General features: G+C 44.8%; 1 protein-coding gene across 3 annotated transcripts in view; it reads left to right on the plus strand.

Moving 5' to 3' along the window:
• The window catches only part of RALGAPA2 (Ral GTPase activating protein catalytic subunit alpha 2), a 282,721-nt gene that overhangs the window by 132,692 nt on the left and 126,314 nt on the right, over positions 1-23,715 (plus strand). For all 3 annotated transcript variants that reach the window (XM_079945309.1, XM_079945307.1, XM_079945308.1), the window contains 2 exons: positions 18,989-19,117; positions 22,868-22,996. In XM_079945309.1, coding sequence (XP_079801435.1) covers positions 18,989-19,117; positions 22,868-22,996 — 258 coding nt within the window. The remainder of the gene's footprint in view (positions 1-18,988; positions 19,118-22,867; positions 22,997-23,715) is intronic.

A 23,715-nucleotide genomic window follows, 5' to 3' on the forward strand; every position in this document is an offset into this window, starting at 1 on the left:
AAGTAAGATCTAAAATGTGAAATATCTTTATTCCAAACGTAAGAGTGCTTATAGTAATTGAAGATTTCTTCTCGTTAAAAGAAAAAAATTGTAAAACAGGTATGATTGTGTTGTGTTACAATCATATAAAATCACAATTTCATCTAATATAATAGCAAATTAATTATTTAAATAAATACAGTCATTTCTATATTTTAGGAAGTAATAATACGTATAGCAAACAGCCAGAATTCAAAGTATAGCATATTCCAAACCAACTGTTCTCAATGTTGCTTGGACCAGTTTTTTTTGTTTTGTTTTGTTTTGTTTTTTGTGGTACGTGGGCCCCTCACTGTTGTGGCCTCTCCCGTTGCGGAGCACAGGCTCCGGACGCGCAGGCTTAGCGGCCATGGCTCACGGGCCCAGCCGCTCCGCGGCATGTGGGATCTTCCCGGACCGGGGCAGGAACCCGTGTCCCCTGCATCGGCAGGCAGACTCTCAACCACTGCGCCACCAGGGAAGCCCGATTGGACCAGTTTTAGCTATTCCAGTCACTCAACAATGTCATAGATAAAACAGGGGCCTTACCGAGTAGTATTTCCCACAGTACGTGTACAGTGGAAGTTTACAGTTTATTAGTATGATTGAGAAAACGCTTTGAAATGGCTTTATTCTTCCTTGACTATGAACTTTTAAAAATTTCATTCTGTTACTGATTTAGAAAATATTTAGGATCATAAAAACTTTCGGAAATAACTATAAATTATGAATAAGATTCAGGATGACGTGCAGGACTGCCCAGACTGCCTGTGAAGGGGTCTTCCAGCTGGCTTCATTCTGTCCTGCTGCTTTGTGTCGGGGGGGGGGACTGGGCAGGGGGGTGCGCGGAGGGTCTTAATTTCCCCAGCACCCCAGCGCCAGACTGTGTGCTGGGAACTCATGATGTTGTCCCATCAATTCTTCTCTGCAGTTCAGTTAGATAAATATCACAACCCGCTGTATAAATAGCTAAGGCTCAGAAGGTATTGAGGACGTCTGCCCAGTGCCACACATAAAAAGGGCTGTGAGAATTCACAGGCAGCCCGGCTTATTCCACACGGTCTGCCTTGCCCATTGACTCACACCAAACAGATAAGCTCACCCGACTCACATTGTGCAAACAAACAGGCCCTGGTCGTATTCCTTCTCCTTCTTGTCTCCGCTGGGCTTTGGCCTCCGTCCTGCCCCACCTCCGAATCCTCCTTACCAGACTTTCCTCCCACCCCAGCCTGCAAACACCTTCCCCAGTGGCCCGCCCGGCTCCCCACTGCCTTCTGCTTCTCTTCCAAAGCTGTTCCCGGTTTCTCCTAATACTTAAGCAGCTTTTTCACCTCAGTCTCCCCCAAAATATTTGGACATGAAAGGATTTGGATTTATTAAATACAGGTCCTATTAATTTCATCGTTATTTAAAACATATGGAAAGATCAATATGTGTGAAATGGAAAAGGACAGCTGAGGAAAGAAATTTTATTTTTATGTTTCTGAGAACATATATCAAAGACTGGAAAGTTTTCTTTGCTTAAAATAAGTAAACTATTTTTTAACAATGACTTACAGATTTAATGCCTTAATGCGATTTGTCTGTTAAATACATCAAAGTTAAATTCACTTTTAAGTGCAAAGTTTACATCAATGCAAAATTATTGTTGCAAATTTGCATATAGAAATTTTGGGAAATGTGGGTCTATGTCGTTTTCATCTATGATGTTGTATTATCGTGACTTGCAACAAACCAAAAAGCACGAGGCCTCTCTCAGGTGGGGAAATAGGTTTTGTTCCACCCCGAGGTGACCATCCAGCTACAGACTTGAGCCCTCACCATGTGAAGTCATGATACTGTCAGGTGACAGTTAAGAGCGTGGGCTTCCAGAGATAAACCCATGCACCTATGGTCAACTAATCTATGACAAAGGAGGCAAGGATATAGAATGGAGAAAAGACAGTCTCTTCAATAAATGGTGCTGGGAAAACTGGACAGCTACATGTAAAAGAATGAAATTAGAACATTCCCTAACACCATACACAAAAATAAACTCAAAATGGATTAGAGACCTAAATGTAAGACAACACTATAAAACTCTTAGAGGAAAACATAGGAAGAACACTCTTTGACATAAATCACAGCAAGATCTTTTTTGATCCACCTTCTAGAGAAATGGAAATAAAAACAAAAATAAACAAATGGGACCTATTGAAACTTAAAAGCTTTTGCAAAGCAAAAGAAACTACAAACAAGACAAAAAGACAATCCTCAGAAAGGGAGAAAATATTTGCAAACAAATCAACGGACAAAGGATTAATCTCCAAAATATATAAACAGCTCATGCAGCTCAACATTAAAAAAAAAAAAAAACAACCCAATCCAAAAAATGGGCAGAAGACCTAAATAGACATTTCTCCAAAGAAGACATACAGATGGCCAAGAAGCACATGAAAAGCTGCTCAACATCACTAATTATTAGAGAAATGCAAATCAAGACTACAATGAGGTATCACCTCACACCAGCTAGAATGGGCATCATCAGAAAATCTACAAACAACAAATGCGGGAGAGGGTGTGGAGAAAAGGGAACCCTCTTGCGCTATTGGTGGGAATGAAGATTGATACAGCCACTATGGAGAACAGTATGGAGGTTCCTTAAAAAACTAAAAATAGAATTACCATATGACCCAGCAATCCCACTCCTGGGCATATACCCAGAGAAAACCATAATTCAGAAAGACACATGCACCCCAATGTTCATCGCAGCACTATTTACAATAGCCAGGCCATGGAAGCAACCTAAATGCCCATCAACAGATGAATGGATAAAGAAGATGTGGTACATATATACAATGGAATATTACTCAGCCATAAAAAGGAACAAAATTGGGTCATTTGTAGAGACGTGGATGGACCTAGAGACTGTCATACAGAGTGACGTAAATCAGAAAGAGAAAAACAAATGTCGTATACTAACGCATATATGTGGAATCTAGAAAAATGGTACAGATGAACCGGTTTGCAGGTCAGAAATAGAAACACAGGTGTAGAGAACAAATGTATGGACACCAAGGGGGGAAAGTGACAGGGGGGTGGTGGTGTGATGAATTGGGAGATTGGGATTGACATATGTATAAAATGGATAACTCATAAGAACCTGCTCTTTAAAAATAAATAAATAAAATTAAAAAAAAAAAAAAAGAGCCTGGGCTTTGAGCCTTTCTGAGTACCAGGCTTGGTGTCCCTCTGATGAGCCAGGTGATCTGACCTCACTGTGCCTGGGCTCCCTTATCTGCAAATGTAGGTAATTAGAGTGCCGCCTTGGAGGGCCGTTGGGAGACTTTGAGGGGGCAGAGCGTGTAACGCACTCAGTTCAGGGCCTGGATGCGACAGCGCTCAGTGAGCACAAGCCCTCGCAGTGACACTGAGGACAGGGATGGGACAGCAGCCCCTCGACTAACCAAGCCCGTTTTATTTTTCCAATATCTTAAGGTGTTGATGTTTTTCCCCTTCCCCATATATTTTCTTACTTTTAAACATAATAATTTGAGTAAAAAAATGTAACTAGGCATCGTGGAATCTCAGACCATGGGGAGAAGTAACCCCTCCCCCTGCCATGGGTCAGACACAAGGAATGACATCCCCAGTTACCCTTTTGTGACTCGGTCGTTTCTTGTGTGTCCTTGGCCGTTGGCTCCGCTTCCACCTGCTCCCCGCCCCAGGCAGCGTGCCCCCTGTGGGATGGATGCCGGAAAGCTGGACCCTTGCGGCCCAGTCGACATCCAGCCAGGTTCCGGCCCAGCAGGGGCCCCGGTGTGGCTCTGGACAGCGGGCGGGGGCGGGACAGTTGTGCTGGGGCTGCTGCTCGGGCACCTGCGTCACTGGCAGCCGAGACCCCGTGGGAACCACTCCCGGTGGCTGGGTGCCTGGCTGTGCAGGGTTCCCGAGTGGGTCCTCCAGCATCCTGTGAACCCTCTAACACCCTGGTAGAAACCCCCCTCATCTCAGTCTCAGCGAGGGGAATCTGTCGTCTGCAAGTAAGGACTGGCTTTACCAGTGATGCCCGGCGAGGCACCGGTAGTACGGGTTCCACACGGCTCGATATTTCAGGCGCTAAAGGCACTTGCAGCATTTCTTGTTTTCCCCTTTAATTTGTTTTGTAGCCAAGAATATTTAACTTGTTTTAGGAACATTTTGCTTTCATTCAACTTTACATTTCAATTCAACTTTTCATTCGACTTCATATTTTAATGCACCTTTTCCACACCAATGTTAAAGAAAACGTAATTCTAAACATCACGTATAGAGTGATATTCTGTCACAGAAGTCAAAATAGTTTGTGATTTTCTTAGCGGATGTTACAACCTCCTCTCATGAGGTATATGATGGAATAATATAATAATAAACATACATTTGTAAAAAGATCCCAAGGGGGCCCTCAGTGAGCATAAGACTCAGCGGTGAGCCATGAAAGCAAGGTGCAGGGGTGACACTCGTAAATTGGCCATACCTGACTCTTAATAACCCCAGACAGCCTGTATTATGCAGTGATATGTAATAATTGCATCACCTTTTCTCAGACAGAGAGTTGTTCTTTGCTGGAAATTTAGATATAACTAGAACCATGTATGTTAGATATACATAAATTTATAAATATATTTAAGGCTAAACATAAATGAGCATTCAGCTTCAGAAAAAGTGAAGAATTACATGTCCGATTAAGGACCTGATTTGTCTCCTGTCCAAGGAAATAATTCTAATACATCTCTGAAGTACTTCTGTACAGTGAGTGATTTTTACCAAGGTTTGAATTCATGGGATTTTAATTCAATGCTAGCAGGACAAAGTGCATATTTATAAATTTAAAGGTCCAACTGATATTTAGAGGATTAAATAATAACCTTAATGTGTATCAGTAGAGGAACTTTAGAAGTCTACCTTAAAAGCTTTACTGAAATACAATTTTTAAAAACTGTAGGGTTGTACAATGAGTAAAAAAAAGACTAATTCCAGGCCTTATTCCTAAGGTTTTTAAGAATGGGGAAATGTATATTCCAAGACTTCAGGATATCCTATGGCTTCAAAATATATTCAACTTTGACTTTAATGGAGGACAAGCCTAGTACTGGCAACTCACAGACCTGGGCACTAGATTCAGCTCTGTCCCCTGCCAGCCATGGGGACCTTGCCTGACCACAGGTGGTCAAGTGGATGAGATGGACTGGAGGACCTCGGAGGCCCTCTCTTGAGCATTATTGGGTCCTCTGATTTATTGTTAGGCATTTTATTATTAGGGTCACATTGTCCTTTCCCAAATACAGTAAAAACTTGAATAATCTTTTCCTGTTGAATATTTTTCCCCACCACAATAAAGATCTAGTCCAGTTCCGAGGGCATATCCAGTGGTATGAGACCCACAAATAATGAGTATCCGTGATATCCATCCACTTGTGAAAAGGGCCAAGTGAGTGACACACACACACTGTAGGGAGGGAACTGTGCTCAACACCCCTCGAGCTCAGTTGGCTTGAAGGCGGCTCACAGGGGAGATGGAATTTGAGTAGGATGTTCAACGATGGTTAGGATGACAAGAAGCAGGGTGGGATTTCACGGGCTGTGTTGAAGGAACAATGACCAGAGTGGTTTTGATTTAGTGCCACATACGTATATGGACGTAATGCATGGACGAGGATCCAGGCAGCACTGGAGAGAGCCTTGGTTCAGAGCCACGTTCGTCCCACAGATAATGGGGAGCTGAGCACAACACTCAACACGACCAAAAGGCATGTTAAGAAGTTTAAGGCACAGTGGTTCTGTGGGACGGATTAGGGTCAGGAGAGAGTGATGGCAACAGGCATAGAAAGGGACCAGGTAACGCGGGCCCAACAAGGGTTTATGTGTGTGTGTGAATTTATTTATTTATGTGTGTGTATACCTGTCTGTGTGCATATATATATACTTGTGTGCACGTGCGTTTTGTGTATTTTGTGTGTGGAATATCGTGGACCAGTGGGGTGTCGGACTGAGTGGTAAGTGCCCCGAGAAGACAAGGTCTCCTGACACTATTCTCGTGATCTCTCAAAGCATACGTTGGTTCAGAAAGGCAAGGTGATGAACTGAGAAAAGGTGAGGGCAGGGTAGGACGGGACCCCCTCCTCAGCATGGACCTCGCAGCACCAGGGCAGGCTCCACAGGTGTGTCAGGATACAGCCAGGGGTGTCCCCAAAGAATTCTCACCTGTTGGGAAGTAGAAGTGTACGGGAAAGATTTCCAGGCACATTTTCTCTCCACGTAAGAGAACGTGTTTTCTAATCCTGTCGGAATTCAGATGGATGATGTGCAAACTGTAGATTTATTTATATAAACTAGAACTTGTAAAAGTCTCAGTTAGTTTGTGTTATATTAGCCAGTTTTGCTACTGTTTGGTTTTGAAAGTAATTAGACACTTAAAAACAAACTCTTTTATTTTTCTAAAAATATAATCCCTATTAGTTTGAATTTACTTTAGTCAAATTAAATGATCTTTTATTGAAATAAGAGTTTACTGTAGCAATAAACAAACCTTTCAAGTTTGACGTAGGTTTGACGGAAGAAGACCGTATATAAGGATAGGCAGTGTATGTCAGTCCTCTCTTGACATGTATCGTTAAGTGAATAATAATTCTTATCACGTGCTTGTTGTACAAACTCAGAGTGATGAAATGTAGCCTGTATCATAGAGTTAGCCTTCTATCATCAAGTAACATCCACTGGTTCCTGAGTGTTTCCCCAGAAGGTTTCGTGAGAATGGACAAGCCATAGATTAGTCAAGTTTCATCAAAGAAGATTTTATTATAACTTTGTTCAGCTCTCAGTGGCCATGGAGACTTAAGATAGATGACTGCACCAAAATAACAGGCTGGAGAGCTTTTTCCTTTTCTTTTCAGTTGTAAAACCAGTAATTATTTTCATTAAGCTGCAGACCGAGCCCACTGACACCTAAGTAAGGAAAGTGGAAATATGTGAACGGTAACAGATGGCGGAGGCTTCGGTTATGAGGGTAACACGTGTGCAGCGAACTTGTTCCACAGCTTTAAAAGGTGTAAGGTGATAGCATGGGGGGTGGTCCAGAGAGGAGAAGTCCACCGGAGAGGCGGACACTAGAGTTTTGTTTGATTTCCCTTTCGGAGCTGAAGATGTCAAGACTTTCTTTCAAGTAAATGCTATCAGTGAAGGATACGAGTTATCTCTATTTAGCCATCAGAGTCTAATAAGCACGTACTGCGTGAAATACATTAAATAAAAATGCAATATAATAGCAACTCAATATATGTGAAAAATTAAAAGATTTTATTCCTACTAAATACACTTACCATGTAATGTATAAGCTGGCCTGCATTTTTCAGCGGAGAAAACGTTCTTTGGCCCTGAGGTCTCTCTGGAAGAGAGTCTGCTGTGGTCTCTTGCAGCCCAAGTCACCAGAATCTTCCTTCGGAGACTCTTCCCAGACAGAGTGGGCACTCCATCAATGTGTCAATTGACGGAGCGTCGAAGGACTAACAGGAGAGCTCCTTAACCCACATGCGTCCCGGGGAGGAGTGGTGACCGTGGCAGCTGAGCTGGACCTTTCTGTTGAGCTTTCGGCTCCGTCAATTTTAAAGCAGGCGTTGACCTTGCGCAGTGGGGAGCTCACCCACATTGATGGGAGAACAGTGATTCCTGAGATGCGTGGGGACTCCGGGGACATTGGGCGTGTCTGGAGACGTTCTGTTTGTCACGTGGGCGGGGGCTGCACTGGCATCTAGTGGGTAGAGGCTGGGGATGTCACACACCCTAAGGCACCTAAGCAGAGACTTCACAGCCTGAAGTGTCAGCAGTGCTGAGGTTGGGAAATCCTGTCCTCGAAGAGAAGTTGTTCAGGTGCCACCAGGCCCTGTGAATTAACCCACAAAGCTTGGCAGGCATCAGAGGATGAAAGGCAGCTCTCTGTGTAACCAAGGACGTGAAAGCACACGAACGTTTAACCAGGGAGACTAAAGCAAGAGAGGCAAGTGTTTTAGGTTGAACTGTATGGAAATTGCCAACATGAGACTGTTTCTCCAAAAAGGGGGGTGCAGTTTCCTACGGTTGAGCTGGTAAAGTTCCCCATTTATTTAGTTTTTCATTAATTAATTAATTTATATTTGGCTGTGTTGGGTCTTCGTTGCGGTGCACGGGCTTCCCATTGCAGTGGCTTCTCGTTGCAAGCATGGGCTCTAGGCATGCAGGCTTCAGTAGTTGTGGCACGTGGGCTTCAGTAGTTGTGGCTCGCAGGCTGTAGAGCGCAGGCTCAGTAGTTGCGGCGCACGGGCTTAGCTGCTTCATGGCATGTGGGATCTTCCCGGACCAGGGCTCGAACCTGTGTCCCCTGCCTTGGCAGATGGATTCTTAACCACTGTGCCATCAGGGAAGCCCCCCCATTTATTTTTTACTTTGAAGAAGTACAACATGGAGTGAGCTGATTAATTCAGAATCAACGAAAAATATCTGCAATGTGTTTTGCCCAGAGCCCAGTCTGAATGAGGGGTGGCGCTGCAGGCGTGAGTGGAGGGGCTGGGGGCTCGGTGGGGTCCTCTGCTCACCCACGCAGGCCACCCGGGAGCCGACAGGGAACAGGTGACCAGAGCGCAGACTGCGTGGCGCAGAGTCAGCCCGCAGGCACAGATGATCGCTTTCTCCAAATGTCCAGGGCCGCAGTTCAGTCCGGGCAGGTGGCCCATTTGGGGTTTGCAAGCCTCTCACACTCTGGGGAGTCTTTCCAAGGCCACCTGGCCTGGCCGCCACACGGGCAGCCTGGGGAGAGGGACGTCCACTTTGGAGCTTGAGCCCTGACCTTGCGTGTAGGTCCCTGTTTCCTTGCGTCGGTGACCACCCGGGCTTTTCTAGCTTGAGGTTCTTGTCCTGTGAAGTGGGGTCCTTACGACTCTCTCAGGGGCCTTGGAAAAGTGAGCACGGTGAGGCCCTGGTGCTGGATGGCAGAAGGGGTTCCCTGTGGCTGGAATATCGCTTGTTGACCTAGAAGATCATCTTTTCCGATTTAGAATTTGACGAAGATTTTTAAGAAAATTCACATTTTTTCTTTAGGCAGAGAAGAAATCAGAGGTCGAGAAAGAGATGGTTTCGACCATTTCAAGTACTAAATGGTTACTTCCGGCGAGGGATGCTTTAACTCCCCTTTGGAAGGGAGTGATTTTTGAATGTAAGAGATTTTCAGTCATGACTGTGATTTACAATCCATCAAGGTTGGGTTTGGATACGATGAAATAACATCAAGAAGAGCATTTTAAACGGCAAGTTTTGTTTCTTTGAGAAAGTGCTCTTCTTGTGGGGAATCTCTTTTTGTCTGTTGATTTCTTTTTAACACATAACAATAAGTGGCAGGGTAATAATTGCAGATTGTTCAGCTATTAACGCTATTTACTGGAACACATTTCAGAGAGAACATTGTTTTCTGAAGACAATCAACAACAGTTTTCTTTTGTTCTTCCATGGAAAAATATCCTTTGGTAGGTATATGTGGGCTAGAGAAATATTAACACGAGAGACCCTTTTAGTAATAAGACATTAAAATAAAATATCTACCTTTTTTTTTTTTTTCCCTTCTCTTACTTGAGCCTTGGGTTGAGTGTGTGCAGTGTGGTGCTCCTGTCAAGACCCAGTGCCTTTGGGTCACCCATTTGCCTCCCCTCCTGGATCCCCCTGGAGTACTGGCTGTTCCCCAGAGGATCCCTGTGCTCTTGGTCTGGCCTCACTCTCAACTGTACATCACTGTTCCCTGCCTCTTAGAGGACATTGCTGGAGGCAGGGGCCCTGCTTTACTCTGCCTCAGACCCCTCACAGCGCCTGCCATGTACCTTCAAGCCCAGTGTGCACCCGAGAAATTTGTCAACTTACTGTTAGCTGTTTTTGTCTGGAATTATCAGAATGACTTGGCTTTCATTTCAGACTCTTTTTTTAATGAATAGATTTTTAATCCAGTCTACTTCAAGTCAATTTTCAATCAATCCTTCAAAAATTAATATTTTAATGAGATTACAATTCAAAATGCTGCTGTAATTTAATAATAGCCATGATGTATGGGGCTTTAGAATTTACAAAATGCTTTCTCTTCGTACATTAATTTTTAAATGTTGATCGGGTATTCCTGGAATTTGAAGCGATGAGTCCTGTGTCGACTCCTTAGAGGTCAGTTAATTATTCCGGGTGGCCTGATTCCCTCCCGTTCTGCTCTGCTGGGATTTGTGCCAAATGGTCTCCGTCGCAGGATGGACAGCCGGGCTGGGTCTCAGGGTCGCTGATACTGCTTCTTTGTCAGTGGTTCTGGCCTGAGGTTTCTTCAGAATCGGGTTGACGGAGCTGGCTCGTCTGGTGATTTTTCTCTCAAATCTCAGCTATTCTTGGGAGCTCTATGTCCAGAAGGAGTAGCAGTTGTACTTCTGTTGCCCAAGCGGAAACCGAAAATGGTACCAATTTGGACAGCTCTTGTCCTCTGTCCAACGCTGGCGGGATGGTCTGTAGGCTCCTGGAATTGAATGACCACCGGGTTGTCCTCTTTTTTTTTTTTTTTAACAGAACACAAAAATGTTGAAAGCCTCATTTGTGCTCCTATGTGCATGTGGAATAATTTTACTTTTAAGGAAGCAAATTAAAGAAACATGCATTTTGTGTTATCATAGAATGAAAAGAGTGAGTAATCATCACATTCCAAAGTTTTTTTATTTTCTGGTGTGAGAACACACCAGAAGACATGGAAGCTCCAACAGAAATAGTTTTTCCTCTTTAACTTGTTCCTGGCCATGGGCTGGGAGACAGACAGCAGATCTCAGCAGCACCAGGCGGGCCTGAGAACCAGGCATCTCGTCTCCAGCAGGTGAGGGGGGGGGTGGGGGTAGACGCACTGGACGCTGGGCTTTAACAGCATCAGAAGCCCTGGGTCTTGCAAGCAGAGTTGAAGCTACAGGTAAATGAACACAGAAGCCACACCTGTTGTAGCTTCTCTGCATTTTCAGGGAAAAATACAAATCTCGATTTCTTGTTGCAACCCTAGGCAATTTCTTGGTGTCTTTCCACCGAATATTTCCAACCACCCGCTCCCCACACCCGTGCCTGTGCACGCACACACACGCGCACACACGCACACACACGCACAGAGTTCGTTTCTAGCAGTTTCCTAGGAAGAATGCTTGGCAAAGTCTCCTTATTCAGAAGGTCGTACTCTGTGAGCCGGTTCCATCCTGTGATTGCACTTCCGTGCCAGTCAGGGCTGCATGTCTACTGTATACATTCCAGAAGCACATTTTTAAGCCACAGCAGCCATTTGTTGATTTCACTTGAAAGTATAGCTTTAAAAATACATGTGCGTTTTTCAATGATTCGTGGGCAAAGTGAATGAGTTGAAAGAATAATCTGCACTGGAGAGCCCTGCACGTGGTGCTGTGCTCCACGTGTGAGTCTCGCTGCTTACCGGTGTCCACTGGTGCCTCATGGACCACAGGCTCACAGTTTCTCTTCCAGTAAAGACAAGGAGCGCACCTGGATTTGTGTCCAAACCTTGGGCACTTTCTGGCCTTGATCGACCTCCTACTCCATGTCTGTGAAATGGAAAGATCGAATGATGACCTTTTAGATCTTCTCTAAGTTTTTATGGTCCCAAAGGAACAAGGTAAACACACTGCCACCCAGATTCATTAGAGATGTGTTTTCCCTCCTGGATTTCTGTACTTTGTCCTAAGATAACAGGAGTGTGGGTTGGGTTCTAGCGGGTCCCAGCGTGAGGGTGAGGAACTATTCTGCTTGGCATCAGGGGGGATGTCGATTATACCTGCCCTGCGCCTTTGCCACGGCCTTGGGTGGTGCCTGAGTGTGTTAAGCCTATGGTTTCCTCCAAGAATTTCTTTTCAGTATCCTAAGAAGAATATATTTCTAGCTGATGTAGTCCTGAGACAGGATGAACAGTGAATCTGGGAACAGTATGGCTGCCCGACTCTTTGGTATCTACATGAATTAGACGTGTGCATGGTTCACTCGATGGGGTGATTACTACCTTAATGATTCTGTAGGTACTCGCGTGATTAGGCGCCGTCTGTACGTTGCTAACCATCTTGTTATTGATGATGCCGTGACTCCCTACTTCTGCTTCTGCTGCAGAACATGGTCAGAGCTGTAGAGGATGGGGCAGAGGAGACAGTGGAGAGACCCGATTCAGTTTGGCCTCTTCTGAAACGAGCAGCCAGTTGCCGCAGAGAAAGCAGAGTTTAGTATCCTCCGACCCCCTCCTGTACCCCACCGCCGTCCCCTGGTAAATTCTTGGAACGCACAGATGCCTTTCTACGCAGACTTGGCTGTCAGGGGCGGTGGACCCTCTTCCAGAGTATGGAGTCCATGTCCGGCGAGCTGAGCGCGTGGTCTGTGTGCACGCGAGTCTGACGCAGCCTCCAGGCCGCCCCCCCACCAAGCCCCCGCCACTTACCAGCAGCAGCTCCTTGAAGCCCTCACTTGCTAAAGTCTCGTCGCGAGGGGTTAATCACTGCTCTGGAGCATCTGCACCAGCCTCATTAGGCCGGCCTGTTGTGCAAACTGTCATGTTTCAGATTTGAAGCTTATCAGGGTCACGGCTAAGACAGTCCTTACAGAGGCAGGTCGAGGCATCTCCAGGGCCTGGGGCAGCGGGGGGCGGGTGGCAGCTGGCAAGTCACTTCTCTCTATGACCCTGTGACAGTGTCCCTCGTCTTGTGGAATCATAAATGTGCCAGGATTTCCTGATGGGTTTGCCACCTCCCTGCCTGTCTCCCCTAGATCGTGGTGACAGCGCACAATTCTATGAATACGTTAAAAACTACCAAGCTGTACACTTTAAAGTGTGAATTTTATTAAAGGTAAATTACATCTAAAGCTTTTACAAATAACAGAAAGAAAAAGAAGCAGTTAAGACAACGCAGTAACATATCAACTCCAGTATCAGATAAAATTCATATAGTGTTTCTTAAAATCAGTTAACCAATCAGTCTCCCCCTTTTCCTGAAGCAGTCAGTCAGTCTTCATCAGTTTAAAGGCGAGCTGAGTTTTTCTTCACAGATGAGGGATTAATTGTAGAACAATCATAAAAAAATATTTGAGGCTCTCCTTTAGGGCTTGAGGGTTGCAGTGATTTTCTCTGCCATCTGCCCACTTGTTCTGTCACTGATCACATGCACAAGGTCAAAGCAGCAGCTCCTGCGACCCTCAGAAGTTTGTTTTGTGTTTGTCACTCCCTCCTTTGCATGCTGCCATGTCTTCTCCAGAGCATTCCTCATGGCGAGAAGTGCGAGGTGATTTTGTTTCTCCAGCTGCAGAACCCAATTACTCTGTCCTGTCATATTTCTTCCGGCCTTGGTAACAAAGTTACACCCAGAGAAGTAACATTTGTCCAGCATGTATAAAAATCCCCGCCTTTTCTCCAAACGGATTACACCACGCTTAGCCTTTTGAACAGAGAATGTATCGTAGGTACCACGTATGCCTTGGCCCAGACCTTGAAAGTAATTTTTACGCTTGTCCTGCTATGTTTTTATTTCCAGTGACTTTTCTGGAAGGGCAGTGCCTGTGGCATGATCTGTTGTGCTTTTCTTAAGGGCTATAATCATAAAGCCTTTCTTTTTATCAACAAAAACCCCTCCCTGAACCAGTGTAGAGCCTGGACAGGCCAGGTCGCAGCTCATGCTGTGTAGAGGAGGTCTGTGCTGCTTCTGAAGGAGCAGAGACCCAGCAGCAGAAGAGAGAACACCAGGCCTTGGACTTGGAGGGCTCTTCAGATCTGTCCTTCCTGTAACTAAGACTTTTTTGTCACTCAGCGTATCTGAGCCTCGCCAATAAGGCGATAACATATACTTACAGATTTGTCTTCGAGGTCCTGCAGGATCACGTCTGCCTATTTAATTGTTAAAGAAAGCTTCAGTTATATCCAGGGGTAGTGTTAAAAGTATCCCTCTGCCTTCACATCTTCTGCTATTTAGTAATTCCACTTGGGTGTGGAATGAACGGGATCTTTCTATTAACTAGATTAATGGGATAACCAGATCCGAACAGTCCCCATCTTCCCAAACAAAAGAACTTCCCGTAGAATATTCTAGATACAAGGTATCTTCTGAAAAATAGCAGTGAAATCATTAATTGTTTAACATTTTCGTTTTCTTCAAAGTGAAAGGAGGAGTCCAGTGACTTTGCACACAGGGGTTCTATTTCTGAACAATTCCGTTTGGCCTCCTGGAAGGTCTGAGTGACTTTCGGTGGAATAACCGGATCTGTTTGCTCCGAGGAGAGGGCGCAGGTCCTCTGAGGAAGCAGGGAGACAGATGGCCAGCTATTGTGTTACCACCATCATCTGCTGGGCCGTGAGCAAATATTAAGTGAATAATATATATGTAATTGGTGTGAAAGTACAGTCGCAACATTTCTAATTCCGTCTGAAGGATGGCTACTTCTTGAACATTTGTATTTCATGGAATACTATATTGAAATGTTTCTGTTTACAGGGTTAATCCATTTTAAACCGCTTTAAAGTGAACATTTTCCCCCATTTTTGACACCACTGTGCAATATTTTGAATTGAAATGGCCCGTAATGGCCCTTTTTTATTTTCCATAACAACGTGAGCACTGAATTATAGCTGTGCAATTATGTAAACAATGGAAATGCTTCCAGAATGAATCCTTCCTTTTAAAGTTTCATTTTGTGTAATTGTTGGAAGGTTTGGAGCCATAATAAACAAAATTATTTTACACATTTATCGTTCTAAAGGTCAATTATAAGAGAACTAAAGAAACAACACTACGCAAAATGAATAAACCAATTTCTGTTGCCATCGCCATATGTTTTTCTTATCACTTATGGTTTTTCCAGTTACTGTGTACATAGCATTCAATTAAAGCGATTCATTTACTAGGCTGAATGTGGTTTGTGTTTATAGAACTGTGCTTTGGAGGGGAGGAAACAACATGCCTCTATTTGAATTACCTGATTTTTTTGTAAGATCAGTGATAAGAGACAGATGTTCTCACCAGTTACTTTCTCATAAACCTGAATCTCTGGATAAGCTGCAAATTCACAGCTATCATCTTACAATCCAGTTTTCACACTCAGTGTGTAGCATGCGTGTGGACTTGTAACCAAAAATGAGAGGAAAATACTAGTTTGGTGGTCCGTTCCTCATATTACAGCATTTTGCGGATTGAATTTTATTTCCTCTGAACAAAAAGCATGCGAAAGAGTTTCATGCTGGTCAATTTTCAAGAATAAGCTTAATTCCTATTTTAGAGTCCGTCTTTTCATTGAGCTTATAGTTTTGCTTATTATTTTCAGTCTGTTTAGAACGTGGAAAAGAAACTAATTTTTGCTACCAGACTCACTTGATTGAGTATCTTCTAGAACTCCTTAGAAGCATGGACTCTTGAATATCTAAAAACAGAGCATTTTCCGGTTTTTATTTCATTATTTGCCCTATAAATTATATACACTATGGCTAATTGCTGTAACACTTTGCTAAGGATGTTATTGGAGAGAATTAGTTTTTAGGGTTTTTTAACTTTTGGGATAATGTAATCTAAGAGGCTTTGGGGACCACCTTTGAAATGTTTTAAAAAGCTCTTTCTGAGTATCAGCAAAATAGTAGTTCACGGAATTCTACAAAGTAAATTCTAGAAAGTAAAAATCCTTCATAGTCCTTCCCTTTTATTTTTAGTCTGTTTACTTCTGTGTGACCCTCTTCAGTTTACAAGGCATGTGTTCACATCTCTCCCGTTACCCACAAGTCCAGGGGGAATCAGTCCCTTCTGTGGAAGAGAAACGAGAAGCTCTAAGCTCGACGTGACCTGTCCACGGTCACATACACGAGGTCTTGACCCCAGGCCTGGGGCTCTTTTCACTCTGCCAGAGTCTGACTTGAGTACAGAGGCATTTTCCACCATGATCACAAAGCAGGGGGCACTGAATAGCCCTGAGTCGAACCTGGGGTGCCATGGCCCTGGCTCTGCCAGCCCTGTGACTCCCGGACAGGTGGCTGGAGCGGGCACAGAACTTCTCTCTCCACCCAGGATGCAAACCATGCTGTTAACAAGGAGAGCCTCCATCTGACGGGGATGTTTAGCAAAAACTCAGTCGCCTTGGTTTACCATAATTGTACTGATTTAAGGGTTATTTTCTACTTATGACAGGATACGAGTTTTCCAGAATACTCTTATTTACATGAAAAAAAAGTGAGTTACTTTGAGAAACAGACAAATCATGTTCACTTTGGACTTGAATAGGACAAAAAGCCTAAGGGTTGTACGTGAATAATTTGTGTTTGGGAAGCACCATCCTGTTCGGTCTCCCTGAAACCCCAGGGACCCAGGAGAAAGCTTCAGTCTCAAGATTTTCATTTTCGCAAGGATTCCGGCTATCGCCATGGTCTCAGTGTGTGGACAGGAAGGCTCCTACCAGAAGTGCCGGCAGCCCTTTGTGGACGCCCCTCTGCTGGGAAGATGCAGCTGCTCTCCTTCGAGCACCACAGTTATTCCTAATTTCAAAATGTTGTCACAAAGATTGTCATCTTTGGGTTGTTCCATTTCAGTGTGGATAAGCAAAATAAGCAAGCATATGGCCCTAACTTGGCCGACTGGCCATACAGCCCCCTCTTTAACCCCCATATTAACCCCAGCCCAGAGCTGCTGTAACTGGCGGCCTCACTTCTCCTGGGGGCCGCCTTCCGTGGGTGGCGGGCAGGCTAGGCCAGCCATCTGTTATTTTGCCTTCTCTTTCCAACCTTCTTGCCCGTAGAAACAGGTTCCGTTCAAGAGACTGGCCGGGGTCCAGGGGGTGGGGAGCCTGTGACTTTCTCTTGCTGCACACATTTCTGCTTCCTTCAGCATCAGTGGCAACTTAGTCATTTCTGGGAATGCCCCACTTCCAGCTCATTGCCTTGACGCATCTGAATCTTGTGAAGCAAAATGGATTTCATGTATAAATTCTGGCTTTAGCTTGTTAAAGGATTTAGTTCAGAATTCCCGTAAACGTATCCCAGAAAACCCTTTTTTAAAATTAAACCTCTCAATTCCAGTGGTGAAAAGTCTGTGATTTAAGTATGTGCTAAAGGTGTTAAAAACCCACACGGTTCAAGGCTCGGTTCCTCCTCTCAACAGATGGAATTAACACAAACCTAACAAAGTTAACATCATGGTTGTTTGCATTATTAATCTTCCCACGCACGGCATTCTACTACCTTGCGAGCCAGGTTTGCACGAATCCTTTCGTGGCAGCAGATGTCAACAGAAGCGTGCTTCCATCTGCTGCCCGAGACCTTGATGCCTGATACCCCGAGACGAGGCCCAGCACAGAGCGTACCTCTGTGAGTAATTACAGGTGTGTGGTGAGGAGTCCAGGGCATTAATCAGAGGCTTCATTATGAAAAAGGTGGATCTTTTGTTCTGCGCTCAGAGTGGGAGTTGACCACACACTTTCTAAACTGCAGTGTCCATCTGCTCAGCCCCTAGAATGTTTGCCTTGGTTGATGTGGACACTGAAATGTATCAAAGGACGTGATTACAGCAGGTTTAAACATTAACCCGGGGGAAGCGTGGTTCGGGTTTTTCTTTCCTTTCCTCCTTCCTTCCTCCCTTTTATCTGTCTATTTATCTGTTTGTCTCTCTGTTTATTTTTGGTATAGGAAAAAGTCTGCTGCAATGCTAAAACCTTAAGTTAGTACTTGCTAAATAATTTACCATATAAGAGTTCTAATAAAGCACTGCGCCATCATTTTAAGGACACACGCAGCATGATTTGTAGATGCTAAATGAGCCTGCTATGTGAGGAAGAAGTCTTAGAAAAAATGTTTTGTGAACACCTAAAGGTTCTCTTTTAAGATACAAGTTCTTCAATAAGGTTATTTTTATGAAAAAGGACTTAAGGTGTTAGAATCGAGCACACTGCTATCCCTTGCTCGAATTTAATCAAGTTAAATCAGGATTATTTTAAAGGATTTTCAAATAGCTACACTGAAATTTGAGAAAACAAACCAGAGGTTTTGGGGGGCTTTTTGTCGTTGTTGTTGTTTTGGTATTTTGCTTCTTGTATTTTGCGACTAACTCTAGGTTATATAACTACAAGTCCCATAGCTACAGCACTTCAGTGCATTTGATGAATGCATTTGGCCTAGAACTGCATAAAAGCAGTTTGTGGTTTTCTTACTAATCCCCTTTGCACACACTCGCACAGATGGCTTCAGAGACGCGGCCTGGCCGTGGATGGCACGAACGCCGTCCAGGAGAAGAGCCCTGGTCTGCCACGGGCTGGAATGAGGCAACGCCTCAGAACAGAGCTGGCGGGCAGGGGCCAGCCGGCCACCCACCAGTGAAAGGCCCTTCCAGACCCAGGGACACCAGGTGTCTGGGGGCAGATGGTCCACACGCAGCACTGGGCACACGTGCCTTGCCACCCACTTCTACCCGGAGCCCCACCGACCACCTGACTTTGGCGTGTGACCCATCCCAGCGGGACCCCCACTCCCATTGTTTCACACGGGAGTTGCCCGAAGAATGCAAGTTTCCATCTCTGCCTACTTCAGGAGTTTGTAATAGACCAGTGTGCTTTGACTTTTGAAAATTGAAGAAGATAAGAAGTGATAGCTGCTTGCAGGTTTAATTTATTTATTTACCTCAGCACTCCTGTAGCTTGTCCGAGGAGCCCACCTCTACATGGAAGATGGAAGAGTGTCTAGTCCCAATGCCACAATTCAGGTCTTGGACAAGTCACCTCACAGTGTCAGGTCTCCATCCTCTTACGTGTAAAATGAGTACAATAGCCCCTGGACTAGCTCATCTCCTGGAACGCTTTTCACTGAAAAAGTTCCGTGGTCTGTGTTCTTTCAGATAAGCTCACAGTAGTCATATGTACAGACGAACTGATGACTTTGGAATTTTGGAAACTTACAGTTGTGTTTTCTTTTCTCCCCTTCTAGGATATCTTAAATACCATTGTAAGGCACTGCCCACCCCGCTTTTTCTCCCTCGGTTTGCCCGGCTTCTCCATGCTGGTGGGGGACTTCATCACGGCCGCCGTCAGGGTCCTCAGTGCAGACACGCTGGCGGTGAGTGTGACAATGCTCAGCATCCCAGCTCCCAGGAGGCTTCACAGCGGCTAACAAGGTTCAGATTTCTCCACTCCTAACAGGTGTTGACTCATTAGTGCAACGTGAAACCGGGCTCTCGGGTAGATGCCCTGGCAGCTGACGTGTGAAATTGTACGATAAGATGACACACTGGTAGTGGAAAGGCGTTTCATCAAAAGGCCAGAGTGTGAGAAATCATGTCCTCACTAATAGTGCAGCACATTTACACAGTCAGAGGCAGGACTGGTCTCCTAGAATCTTACTAGCATTTTTCAGTAAATGGTGGCACAGACACTAATGTCTGTGGTCAAGAGAGATTTTTTTTTTTTTTTTTTTTTGCGGTACGCGGGCCTCTCACCGTTGTGGCCTCTCCTGTTGTGGAGCACAGGCTCCGGACGCGCAGGCTCAGCGGCCATGGCTCACGGGTGCAGCCGCTCCGCGGCATGTGGGATCTTCCCGGACCAGGGCACGAACCCATATCCCCTGCATTGGCAGGCGGACTCTCAACCACTGCGCCACCAGGGAAGCCCAAGAGAGAATTTTAAGTGTACATCATCAATAAGGTTTTTTTTCTATTATTAAGTCTTAGTTATAAGTCTAATAGAAAATATTTTCTTAAAATGTTAGAACACTAAAATTTTTAACCGGAAAATTAATATATATCGTTGTATTCATATGCCATGAAACTCTGGCAGAATTCTTGTCCTAAGAAATGAGAAGCAAGTGGACTAAGTGAGCGCTAAGGGCTACGAAAAGAATTGATTTGTAGTCTCCACCTTTACCTCCACTATTAGGGCGATGTATTAACGCCTTTGAGAGGACACTCTCACCCATTTCAATTTGAAGGCCTCTCACAGTTGTGCTCTGTACAGCTGTTACCTGTTCAGAGCCAGCTTTCCCTTCTTTAAATGGTGTAAATAAAACTAGCTTTACTGTTTGCCAGGCACTTCTATTGAAATCAGTGTGAGTATCTAGCTACCTAAATTCTGTTTGACATGTTGTTACTTTCTTATTCTACTTATTTCTTCACTGCAGGGCAAATTCAAACTCCAACCCTGGGTTTTGAATTAAATTGTTTTTTGAATGCTTTGTATAGCTGGTATTTCATGCGCTTTTTCTTCTAGGGGTAAATTAAAAAGCAAAGGGGAGGGAAGAGAGACAGGAGCAAAAGGGATGGATGAGTGAAAAGAAGGAAGAAAGAAGGAAAATGTTGAATTTGTTCATCTGTTTTTCTTTCTTGTAAAGACTATGACAACTTTTCATACTTATTTCTGAAAAACTTTTTGTAGGATAATCATTCTCAAGGAACCTTCTAATTTACTTTTAACCATTCAAATCAACATTGAAAAAACTTTGGGAAAAAAATTGAAAAACTTTGGAAAAAACATTGAAAAAACAGGATATAGGAAGGAAAATACTTTATTGCAATTTTCCTTACTTGCTCTGAGAGTTTCCTGTGAAAATGCGGGCGCCCTTTCTAGTGATAATATCATGCACGGTGGTCATTCTCTGTGAAAATTTATCTTTCGGCTAGATGAGCTATTAAAGTGGCCTTCCAAAACATTTGTTTAAAGAGAAAGAGAGAGAGAGAAAATATGAGAATGTGAGTGTAAGATTTATGTTACATAAAGGAACAATAACTCTGAATTACTTTGAATCACTCTCTGAGTTTAAACTTGAGGTTTAAAATTGTAGGAGAACTAGTGAGAGGTGTTCGGATAGGGACACACCTGCTCAGTCAGAATTTTCTGTTAATTACAAGCCTGGAGGACTCCTGCTACGTAGATCTGCCTGCTGAGGCCATGAGGGAAAGTGAAACGCGTGCACAAGTACCCAGGAGGTGGGGGAAGATCGTGCTCAGCAAACATTGTTATCACAGCTCCAAACTAGAGACGATCCGAAAGTCCACCAGCGGCAGAGTGGATGCATCCTGATGTGCACACAGCGTGGGATATTACACGTAATTCTCTTCCCATTCTCCATCCTGCAGCCCTGCCCAGCCAGGCCCAGGGTCCTTCCCAGCATTGTGGGTACTAGTCATCCATCCTGGGGCAACAGACGCACAGGCCTCACTCTTCTGTGTGTAAATTGGGGCTCACCACAGGCCCAGTACCCAGGCAAAAAAATTGTCTAGATTTACTCCGTTCTTTGAATAAAGCTGCGTAACAGCTCTTCATTTTATGTAGGAGCTGTTGTTTTGTATCCAGTGGTTACAGAGTCACACACGACTCAGGGGAAAAAATCAGCCTCAGCGAGGTTCAAACCAAGACTATATGGTGGGTCAAGGGAACCGTTAGTGAAGGCCGAAAGAACAAGTCTGTGCGAGAAACACTGACTGCGGATGTACTATATGCCAGGACCTGGCCTGCGTAAATGTGACAGGGAACCCATCCTCCGGGAATCGGACAGGTAAACTAAGCGTTAATATTTGCACATAAGTTTCTAGCAGCCACAATAGAAGCACCTCCAGAACCCAGAGGGGTGCCAGTGTGGGACCAATTAATTCTGCGTGATGAGAGCTGGAAGGGAAGGCATCTGTTAGAAAAGTCTTCATGGAAGAAGCAAAGCTGACGCGGAGACCTGCAGGGTGGGCCCTGTCCGTCCGTGAATGAGAACCACAGCCACCACCTTGTCCCCAGGTGGTGCTTACTGGGCATCCTCGGGGGAGAGAAGTGACGAAGACTGTCTGCCCCCTGTCTTCGTGGGGAATGCAAACATCAAATGAATACATAACGCGTCGTCAGGAAGTGATGAATACCAAGGAAAAACCCAAAGCAGGGATGCTGGAGGACACAGAGGTGCAATGACGCAATGTCTTGAATTTGCTTTAAAACTGAAAGTGGAAAACTTTTAAACATTTTAAATATTGAAATGAAAAAAACGGAAAGGAGATAAATGAGGCAAGAGTGGTAACATCTTGAGTCTAGGCATTGGGTGCATGGATATAACATTCTGTCTACTTTTACATTTAGAGATTTTCTTAACAGGAAAATAGAGGAAGGTACAGGTAGCAGGTAAGGGGGCAGTGATGGAGGCTGGGTGGTGTCACACAGAACCATAGCACCCTGTGGCGAGGGGGCGCTTGTCAGGGGAGATGGCTTCTGGACCCCGAGTGGAGATGGCAAACAGGTAGTCGAATCTGCAGATCTGGACTCAGGAAGGAAGCCAGGGCTACCGAGAGGTGCTGAGGGGTCGGCGACACGTAGGAGGCATTTAAACCCTCGGGTCTGGACATCCCAGACGAGTTGAGTGTCGATCTCGGAGGGAAGAGGGCCGAGAATTGCACTCAGCACCCTGGAGTCTATATCCTGAGGAGGCGAGGGGTCCCAGCAAGGAGACTGTCAGGTCCCCTCGGGAACCAAGAAAGGTGTCCAAGCGATGGAAGGGCTCCCAGGTGCGCGGGAGCTGTCAGCTGCATCCCCTGCCGTGCGGGGTCGGGTGAGACCAGGCCTGGATGGGAACTGGTGGGTCTTGTGTTGTGGGGGTCATGTAACGAGAAGCTGTGTGCTCACTGACCAACTTTGAAAAACCTGAACATTTTGGTGTTAGTAGTTTCAAATCTTTCTATTTAAAAAATGAAGTAAAACAGGAAACAGTAAACTTCACCCCTGATGCCGTTGCCCCAGCAGGGCTGGCTCAAAATCATGAAAAAGTAAAACACATTGTTGCTTATCTAACGTTTATAACCAGAAGGAAAATGTGTGTCTCATTTCCCTTTGCCATGTGCAGGCCCCTCGTTTGGAAGCTCTCACCATTCTCGGGTCTCTGGTCTGCTTTCCCAACACGTACCGCGAGATCCCTCTGTGGCAGCCGGTGCCCGAAGTTACTGAAGTCACCAGGGGAACGGAAGATGTCAAGGTACGTGATGCAATGACCGAATCTCAGGTTAGCATCTTCTATAAATTTATTTAGTTAGTTAGTTATTTTTTATTTTTGACTGTGTTGGGTCTTCGCTGCTGTGCACGGGCTTCCTCTAGTTGAGGTGAGCGGGGGCTAATCTTCGTTGTGGCGCGCGGGCTTCTCATTGCAGTGGCTTCTCTTGTTGCAGAGCACGGGCTCTAGGTGTGCAGGCTTCAGTAGCTGCTCCGCGGCATGTGGGATCTTCCCGGGCCAGGGATCGAACCCATGTCCTCCTGCATTGGCAGGCGGATTCTTAACCACTGCGCCACCAGGGAAGCCCTGGTTAGCATCTTCTAGCTCGAGCTGTGTGGTTCTCTCTTCCATTATTATGCATTGAGCTGCTTATCCCTGAAAGTTTGGCTATATCGTTTAGATGTATCAGTTGTTTTTTTAGAAGGCTGGTTTTGGGGGGATTAAATGAACTAGATGGAGAGCGATGGTTAGGTTCCTCGGGTGTTTTTTATTAGATCTGTTTATCATGCCTACGGATCATGATTATGTAATGAATCATTCTTTGTAATAATTTTATTAGTGTAACTATGCTGCATTAGTGCAGCAAATGAATTTATAAGAAATAATTGAAATAAGCAAAACATTCCATCCCATTGTTGGCCTGATTAAATACTACTACTATTTGAGGTTCTAAATTAATCCTTGGAGAATAAAATTAAACAGTC

This window comes from Stenella coeruleoalba (genome assembly GCF_951394435.1).
Source record: "Stenella coeruleoalba genome assembly, chromosome: 15".
NCBI classification, from domain to species: Eukaryota; Metazoa; Chordata; class Mammalia; order Artiodactyla; family Delphinidae; genus Stenella; species Stenella coeruleoalba.